Source organism: Nilaparvata lugens, chromosome 8, assembly GCF_014356525.2.
Source record: "Nilaparvata lugens isolate BPH chromosome 8, ASM1435652v1, whole genome shotgun sequence".
Taxonomy (NCBI): Eukaryota; Metazoa; Arthropoda; class Insecta; order Hemiptera; family Delphacidae; genus Nilaparvata; species Nilaparvata lugens.
The window spans coordinates 33,565,868-33,575,924 of NC_052511.1; the positions used below are offsets into that span (position 1 = coordinate 33,565,868).

At 37.1% G+C, this 10,057-nt stretch overlaps 1 protein-coding gene across 1 annotated transcript; it reads right to left on the reverse strand.

Moving 5' to 3' along the window:
• Nucleotides 1-3,259: 3,259 nt before the first annotated feature.
• Nucleotides 3,260-9,830, reverse strand: LOC111062759 (DNA polymerase epsilon subunit 4). Its single transcript, XM_022350477.2, has 2 exons — nt 9,283-9,830; nt 3,260-3,536 (listed from the first exon to the last, which is right to left on the reverse strand). Exons 1-2 carry the CDS (start codon nt 9,604-9,606, stop codon nt 3,393-3,395), a joined length of 468 nt encoding a protein of 155 aa, XP_022206169.2. The 5' UTR covers nt 9,607-9,830; the 3' UTR covers nt 3,260-3,392.
• Nucleotides 9,831-10,057: the final 227 nt, after the last annotated feature.

Genomic DNA, 10,057 nt, shown 5'->3' on the forward strand with positions numbered 1-10,057 from the left:
AACCCAACACAACACAGGAATAATTTATATAGACCTATAGTTGTTCATAGACTCAGATCCACCTTTTTTGAAGACAGGAATCGTGCGGGATAACTTCAGAACATTAGGAAAACAGCCGGGACGCTGACAGTCATTAAGCACGTGAGACAGAGGGAAAGCATTAGAGCAATCACATCTACAACACACCAAATGTAAACTCCATGGACTTCTGGACTGTGGGAGTTCTTTGTGTATCACACATAAAACGCCCACACGACTGATTTTCCCTCTACCTTTCAAATTCAACTCTGTTGTTATTTTATTATTTATTTAGCATATGGCCCTACAACACAAATCTTTATGTTATCTAACACAAGTCACACATAAACAATGAAGTCATCTTAGTCACAAATAAGAAAAAGGTGGAACGCAAATTAAAAAGAAAATTTTAAAAGTTATATATCTAGTCGATTTGAATATGCCACTGCATCTGGTGTAGCTACCAGGAAGTCATCCAGCCTGCCCTCATAAGCTGTTCTTGTGCACTCTTCTACAATATGTCTTATGGTTTGCACAGCGCCACACTAACAAAAGGTGTTGGAGCCTTTCCCCACTTGTGCAACGCATAGACACATCTTCCATGCTGAGTTTGGATCCTGTTAAGAGGTGACCATAGTTTGCGTGGCAAATCATAACCTGATGGCTTTTCGGTGATACATGGGGTAAGATCGATTTGCCTTGCATGCCATTCTTGTTGCCAGGCGTCTGTTAAACTGAACCCACCATCCAGAGCATGTAATGCCGTTCTGGTGGGAGGCTTTTGAGACGCCAGGCGGATTTGATTGGCATGTTCTATATCCCCATATATTGGCAAGTTTTGATTTTGCAGGATCTTATTGAACTCTCTTGTTAGAGCATTCATTCGTCGGAGGTTGGGGGGGGGGAATGTGACTCAGCACCGGGAACCATTCTATAGGCGTCGATTTTATGACTCCAGCAACCATCCTCATTGAGTTATTTAACTGAGCATCAACCCTGTGCACATGTGAGCAATTCAGCCACACGGGCGCACAAAACTCGGCAGTTGAGAACATGAGACCCACCCACAGTTGAAAAGCGCAATGTAGAAGCTGAAGCTCCCCAAGAAGTTCCACAGCGCTTTTGGATGTTACATTAGTAACTTCAAAATAATAAAGCTTTATAAACTAAAACTGATATAACATGTATTGGTAATTAGTCGAGTTGTATATTTTATTCATTCAATTCACTAACAGCAAAAATGTTTTTTATTATATTGTTTGAAATTGTATATTTAATTTAGAGCGTAATTTGAATGGAAAATTTTTGAAAACTCAATAAGACATTGCAGAATCTCACAAATATTCATCTTCATTTTGAAATGTTTTCTCTTTTCCAAGTTGTAAAAGGGACCAACCTATGAAAACTTATACGCGCTGCTAGAGACAATAGAAAAGGATATTGGTTATATGTGGTGCTGCACAGTTCTATTTTCAGTTATCTCTTTTATGATTGAAGTTAATTTCATATCACCTCTTATTTAGGCATTCAGATTAAAGAAGCTCTCATTATGTCTTTTATAAATTACTATATTGATAGATTCTTTTGAAGTAAAATAACTCATTAAATTCTCTCAGCCAATTTTAAATAGCTTCTATTATTTTCTGTTATCGCAACGCTTTCATCCATCATCTAAATAAATATTTCAAATCTTGTTTCCACAAAGATTTTCTTTTCTATTGGATTTATGCTCTTCCTGTGTAAAAAATAAAATTTATCCATGAATCTTTCAAACAAACATTATTAAAATTTAAAGATGTTCAAAATATTCAGAAAGAGATAATAATAGCACTATACTTGTATACTTGGTGGCTACAGTACCGGACTTTTCATTAAGGATTTACCTACCCACTTTCATTGATCGTTTTCAAAACTGTTGAGCAGTAGCATAGTTATTGTTGTTGAGATTAATTTATATTTTGAAGAATATATTTTCATTTTTGTAAAATTTATAGTAGAGTAGTTCAGTTTAGATTTTGTATGGTTTTGCAAAAGTATCTCAAACTCTGCATTGAATCCTCCTTCTCGTTAGTAGATTCTTCTCTTATTTTTCTTGTGGTAGCTCAATTTACTTTTAGCATAATGAGCGTAAGTGTTAAAGCAGCTAATTCACATAATTTAATAAACTGAATGAGAAGTGTGAGCATTGATATTAATTAATTTTCAATATAATTGTTAAATTCAATTTTACCAAGATCACAACTTTCAGCCAACAACTGGTGTTGTTTATTCCCAAACCGATAATATTTTCAGTTTTTCACTGGCTTCATTTTCATCTTAAGTTATAAAATAATAATGAAAAATACTAATTGAAAATTATCGTATTATTCATAATTTATTTTTTCTTATTCTATCTACGTAAGTACGGTACTAATTGAACTAATATTTACACTTTTGTATTAATTGAATTTTGCCTTGCTAAAGCATTTTAAAATTACTAATGCCTTGGACGCATTTGAACAATTTTTGTGTGTTGGTAGATTATTACTGTAAACTTAATTGAAAGTAGAAATAAAACGCTTGTTGGATTTTATAGTTAGCCTATCTATGTTTTGTCATTTTCCTTCCAAGTTTTTTAGCATCTATGAAATAGTGATCAAGTGGTCAAGAAATCATCCATGATTTATCTAATACTACCTATTTCCGGGAAGTGGGTTTCGAGCCCGAATATCACTCATGACATTTGGAGAAACAGCTTAGAATCAGTATATTCTATAAAGAAGATTTCAAATGATCATTTAACAAGTAAATCAATGAATACTGAACAAACCGTTCTACAGAAATGGTAGCTTAATAAATTAATTACTCGAAGCAAACCTTTAAATCGATTTTGCTTTTTGGTTCAAAGCTATTCCAAAAGTTTAGTAATGATGGAGTCCAATTACATCCATTTATCAATTTTCCATTGAGCAACAAGAATTCAGAAACTTTTAAACTATCTACAATCAAAATCAATTGAAAAATATGTTTTTGAAATTAACTACAAATTACGGTCTCAGCGACCAAATTACAAGTTAGCTGGTAATAATATTGTGCACTGCAAGCGTTTTTAGTAACATGCAATGTTTTAGTAGTTACTTTTGTAGGAGTGCTCTTCAACCAATTAATAAAATATGGAAAATTTCAGGCAATCGATCCTATCAAAATTTTATGAATTTGATCCAATCCTCCAAGAATAGTTCGAAGTGAAAAAATGACATTATGAATTTTGAGACAGTTTTATTTTGTGCTCAGTAAAAATACTTACATAAAAATACTTGAAAAAAGGTTGGACAGATTTGATATTATAACTTTCAACAATGTACAATTTATTTTACAAAATATTAAAAACTCACTTATTCATTAAAACATCCATCCAAAAATGTGAAATGTTCCTGACTCCAAAATGCATTCTCCACATCTTTCTTCTGTAGAGTCTTCTTCTTGTTCGCCAATGTGAATTGATACGTTTCTTTACTGAGTTCTTCGATGAATAGCTCCTGGAAAAATGTAATATCAACTTTAAATTATAAATAGTAATCTAAATTGTTTTATCTGAAAAAATTCACGTCAACTATTCTTAGAAAAATATAACAAAACTAATAAAAATAGAATTATCTCATCATCTAGATCTTTATGTCGTGCTTTCTAGTAATTATGGGATTATCACTGTCAATTTGCTCATTGAAATAGGATACTGTGTACACAAGGGTATGCTGATAAGTAATGCAAGATAAAGATCTATAGAAAGGGTATCTCTCTATATCCATATTTCATTTTTCTTCCTTATGCAGAAGCGCGCCTGGTGGCATTCGATTAATTGAAACACGTGGCACAGTGCGATGATGTTGGCATCAATCCACGAAGACACCCAAGGCTCAACGGAAACAGCTCAAGCAGCTTGGGCGAACAGTGGCCTTGAAATTTCTCACGATCGAAGCAGTCCCTTTACAACACAGTCTCATATTTGTAAATCACTGGAGGCTATTGCCATGAAGCTAAACCCTCTATATTCCTCCCATTTCAATTATCTTTCTCTATTTAAGTCCTTGAGGGTGTGGTAATTGAAGCTCGGGCATTTTGTATTAGGTTTATGCACTGTGTTTTGTTTCAGTTCACACAGCACTACTACATGACTTTTTATATTAGATTGGAGTTCTTTATTTACGTATGTTACAATACTCTTTACTAATATTACCAGAAACAACTAAGTTGAATTAACATAATTAAAACTTCTAGACACACTTATCAGCTTAATTCCTCCTTCGACATCCATGACCAGTTTACTGGATAGATAGCGTCAAAAATGCAAGATGGCAGGTCAAACTTACTGTCCTTGTGCGCATCAAAATATTCCAACACTGAGTAGTATAGATTTCTCTTCAGCATGATCTCAACTCTGTTTCTAAACGCAATACCCTGCTGTTTTTTTTTACACTAACAGGCAGTACGTTGTACATGCGCAGGGCAAAGATAGGGAAGTAGTCCTTTCTCTTGTTGGTTCTGCAGCGCGATATGTCATTTTCAAGTATATACTGGTTGAAGACCTAAGGATGTCCAGTTCAACAAATAATATTGGTCTACAGTGCTCACGATGCCGCCCTGCTGAGGTGAACACTCAAAGTGCTTTCTTCTGGAGCATCAGCACACTCTTGCAACTCTCCACATGTCTCTACAGCTGAAGTCCATACAGAAGATGGGGATGGAAAAGGGCGAAGTACACTATCACCAAATCTTTTCTACTGAGGAGGGCTCTGAGGTCTATGCAGCAAGTGGATCACCCGCTCCAGCTTGGTGCAAACTCCATCAATGTGGCCTGACCATGTTCACTTGGAGTCCAAACAAATCACTGGAGTCTTAACAAAACCCACGAGTTTTACTGGTGATTTATGAGCTGCAGCTGAGTCAGCAAGGCTGCAAAGTCCACAGACTAGATGCTGAGTCTTCCCTTCCTTCAAGCAGAGTCTATTTCTCTCAAACCACTGCTTTGCATTATCAAAAACCTGCTAAGCCTGCAAACCAGGTTGGTCAAACCGTCTGCACTCCAGAAGATTATGGTGTCATCTGCAAACATCAGCACCGATCCAAGGAGCCCAAGATCATTGGTCATGACCAGGAGCAGTGAGCCCATCACCGATGCCTGTAGTACACTATGATCAACCTGCAAGAGAGCACCTCCAATGGATATAATCTGCTTCCATCCAGTCAAATAGGATCTGATGGTCAACAAGCACCTCACCACGAAGTCCATACCTGGCAAGCTTTTCAAGGATTCCATGAGGTACACAATCAAAGGCCTTGTTCAGATCAGCAAGGACCAGGTGCACAAGATCCCTTATCCTCAAAGAATAATGAATAAATGAATTTATTTCCTCCGCAAATTACAAAAGTAGAAATTAAATAGTATCTTGGAAATTATACTGATCACGTATCCAGAAAGATATGATTAATCATTTCTGAGACAGCTGTAAACGTGGATCTTCCGCTTCTAAAGCCATGCCCAAGGCCATGCCTAAGCATCAGAGAAAAGGTGATTTCTCTCAAAGTGGAACACAAGTTGTTCCTTCATTAGGGTCTAAACCCAACACAACACAGGAATAATTTATATAGACCTATAGTTGTTCATAGACTCAGATCCACCTTTTTTGAAGACAGGAATCGTGCGGGATAACTTCAGAACATTAGGAAAACAGCCGGGACGCTGACAGTCATTAAGCACGTGAGACAGAGGGAAAGCATTAGAGCAATCACATCTACAACACACCAAATGTAAACTCCATGGACTTCTGGACTGTGGGAGTTCTTTGTGTATCACACATAAAACGCCCACACGACTGATTTTCCCTCTACCTTTCAAATTCAACTCTGTTGTTATTTTATTATTTATTTAGCATATGGCCCTACAACACAAATCTTTATGTTATCTAACACAAGTCACACATAAACAATGAAGTCATCTTAGTCACAAATAAGAAAAAGGTGGAACGCAAATTAAAAAGAAAATTTTAAAAGTTATATATCTAGTCGATTTGAATATGCCACTGCATCTGGTGTAGCTACCAGGAAGTCATCCAGCCTGCCCTCATAAGCTGTTCTTGTGCACTCTTCTACAATATGTCTTATGGTTTGCACAGCGCCACACTAACAAAAGGTGTTGGAGCCTTTCCCCACTTGTGCAACGCATAGACACATCTTCCATGCTGAGTTTGGATCCTGTTAAGAGGTGACCATAGTTTGCGTGGCAAATCATAACCTGATGGCTTTTCGGTGATACATGGGGTAAGATCGATTTGCCTTGCATGCCATTCTTGTTGCCAGGCGTCTGTTAAACTGAACCCACCATCCAGAGCATGTAATGCCGTTCTGGTGGGAGGCTTTTGAGACGCCAGGCGGATTTGATTGGCATGTTCTATATCCCCATATATTGGCAAGTTTTGATTTTGCAGGATCTTATTGAACTCTCTTGTTAGAGCATTCATTCGTCGGAGGTTGGGGGGGGGGAATGTGACTCAGCACCGGGAACCATTCTATAGGCGTCGATTTTATGACTCCAGCAACCATCCTCATTGAGTTATTTAACTGAGCATCAACCCTGTGCACATGTGAGCAATTCAGCCACACGGGCGCACAAAACTCGGCAGTTGAGAACATGAGACCCACCCACAGTTGAAAAGCGCAATGTAGAAGCTGAAGCTCCCCAAGAAGTTCCACAGCGCTTTTGGATGACATTGTTTCTGGACTTCAGCTTCTCCGCCATTTTTGTAAGATGCTCCTTGAAAGAAAGCGTCCTGTCAAGCACTACGCCCAGGTATCTTGGTGCTTTGTAATGAGTGAGCCACTTGTCTTCAAATTGGATGTGAAGCTCCCTGTTTGCATCTTTGTTGCTGAGATGGAAGCATGCAACCTCGGTTTTACTGGCATTTGATTGGAGGTGCAATCTGCAAAAATATTTTCCCAAGTCAGCTGTGAGAGTCTCCTCAAACGTCCTGCTCTGAGTTGTTAACACCCAATCATCAGCACAGCCATATTTTCTTGATGTTGTCCCTGGCATGTCTGCAATGTACAGACTAAACAAGAGAGGGGAAAGCACTGACCCTTGAGGCAGGCCGTTCCTGGGCCTTCTTTGTGTACACATATCAGAGCCCAGGATGACTTTGAAAGTTCTGTCACTCAGCATATTGTTCAGGAGTCGAGCTGTCACTTTGCTGTTCATCACTTTGAGGAGCTTGTAAATCATTCCCTCTCTCCACACAGTATCATATGCTGCTGATAAATCGATAAATGCAGCAGAGGTTTTTAGCTTGTTCTGGAATCCAGCTTTAAATACATGTTGTGAGTGAGAGAACTTGGTCCACACAGCTTTGGTGAGGTCTGAATCCAGTTTGTTTGATTAGGATGCTTTCAAATACCTTTGGGCTGATCCTATAATAAATTAATAGTTTGTATGTCACCAATAATAATGTAATTGGTCTGTAGATCTTGGGTGAGTTAGCAGGTTTTCCTGGCATCAACATTGCTATGATCTTTGATTGCCTAAGCTCTTTGGGTGTAATACCAGTTTGCATTATATCATTGAAGAATCCAGCCAACCAAACCTTTGCATACTTTCCACAATTTATTAGGAATTCCGGGTTGATGCTGTCAAACCCTGATGCTTCTCTGGGGGCTACGGACTTCAGTGCCAGTTCAATTTCCTGTTAAGTGAAAGGATGGCTAAATTCGCTCTCTTTTCAGGCATCTCAGTTCTCGTTTTATTTCAATTGTATGTGCCTTGTCTATTCTTGCTTTGGATGTTGCTACCAAGTGAGATGCTATGGTATTCGCTGAAACATCTATTTATTGTCTCTTCATGGGTGCTCCACTCCCCAGCTTCCTCAGCAAAGTCAATGCCTGGCGGCTTGATGTTTGGAAGTTCATGCTCTTAACTATCTCCACCCATTTCTCTTTCCTTGCTTCATCAAGGCTGTGGAGTAGCTCATCAGCCACAATTTGGTCACCAGTCTCCAAAAATGTTTGGTACAATTCATTGCTGTTTGAGACCATCCTGGAATGTATTCCCGACGGTACCCTCTTGGGATGTACTTTTTAGCAGCGCTTTCAACAGCTCCAGTGAATCTACCATAGTTTTTGCTTGTCGGCGGTATCCAACCTAGGCATTTATCCAGTTCTTTTGAGAATCTCTCCCAATCTGCTTTTTTAAAATTCCATCTTGGTTGGGGTGTGGATCTAACAAGTGGGATTTGAATGCCTATCTCTATGAGAGCATGATATATTTTTTTTGCTTGTATCTCTTTTTCTATGTTATTTTAATGTAAAATTGGTGTTATACTGTTGGAAGTTAAATAAATGAGCACATCACCCTCTGTTGTTTTTGCAACCAATAGGATATTATCAACAAGAAAAATATATTTTTTTAAACTTGATGAGGTTACTCTAAAAAAGACATTGTGAATCTTATCAGTGCACACTATCTATGTTGCATAATACATCAAACATTGTAGACCGATATTCGGAAGATTGCATGTGTTAACATTAACTGATACTGGACTACAATATTGAAATATCCGGAATATTTCGAAAGGAACTCCAGCATCCATCAACACAATACAAGATAGAGAGAGAGAACATCCACATCAACAGTCAATGAACAACACTAGCCTTGTCTAGTGTTAGAAACGTTGTAAGCAGGGTGTACAACAAGCTTCCCTTAGAGATACAGAGATCCGGTGAGATTCAGGAGATCCTCGAAGACATATTTACTTGGGAAAAATTACTATTCCATGAAGGAATTCTGGGAGGACGTCTGACATCCAGACAAAAATTACAAATGGATTTTAATGGGATCACTACAAGTACCTATTAGACAAAAACGGGGTGCCCACCCCCTATATCCTAATTATGAATTTTGCTGAATATTTCAAATATATATACCAGCGCCCTTCCCCCTTAATAAGGTGCCACTCTTGCCAATAATATAATGCTGTTGGGATCCTCTAAGGTTTGTTTTGAAATCCTCCTCCAAGTATTTGAATAAAGTAGACTACTCCTTAGCCCACCGCCCCTAATAATAGATTGGAGATTAAATTGATAAGGCAAGTAACAATAAGATTTCTTTTGCAACCCATTTGAAAGGTCTAACCAACCCACAAGCTGTCCTATCAATATCAATTAGCCTATAAATCTGTAGCATTATGTATTAAAATGAAAAATATTATTGAGGTAAGCTACATGGAATACAAAACTCACCGTAGCCTTTGTTATAATAAACACTGCCTCTTGAGAAGCAGCATTTAGCTCTTCATCGAATTTCATTATAGATTTTATCCTAGATATGGGTAAACGAGTAGGCCTTACAACTTTACTATCAACATCTTCCGCTGGTTTCTTAGAATCTAACTCGTCATCATCAATTTCTTTTTCCTGGTCATTCTCAGGATTATCATTCTCGATAATGTTGGATTCTTCAACATTTTCTTGTACATTTGAATTATCACTGTTTATAATTTCTTCATTCTCCTCCAAAGGATCTTTAACATTATTTATATCTTTGTTTTCAATGTTGGCTTCCATTGTTAAATAATTGATAACTCAATTGAATTGACAATCTATGAACATATTAGAAAAACTACAAAACTTAATATTTTACGATCTATTAAAGCATAATTTTTTTGAAAAATCTTGAAATATTGCAAACAAAACACAGACAGAATACAGAACTTGATTAACCAACACTGTTACTTTTTAACTTTTTATTCACTCTTTCCAACATAACCTATTCACAAAATTACACACCAATTTTGGCGGGCATTGTACTTTCACGGCCATCCTAATTACACACCTTCTCAATTATTTCAGTAATTGTAAAAAAATATCATTATCATTCAATTTCATAAAATGAGACATGAAATGTGATTCAACGATTTTTTCAACTGATTTCAATGAACAATCAACTTTTTTCTTTCATTTTATCATATTTTTTCGTCTAGTACTATATTTTAGATTTAGAAGGCTATACCGAATT

Excerpts from the sequence above, each read along its gene's own strand:
- LOC111062759 (XM_022350477.2), bottom strand. The coding sequence starts at position 9,606 with ATGGAAGCCAACATTGAAAACAAAGATATAAATAATGTTAAAGATCCT. Across the intron at positions 3,537-9,282 it reads TTATTATAACAAAGGCTACG|GAGCTATTCATCGAAGAACT; the intron begins GTGAGTTTTGTA and ends ACATTTTTCCAG.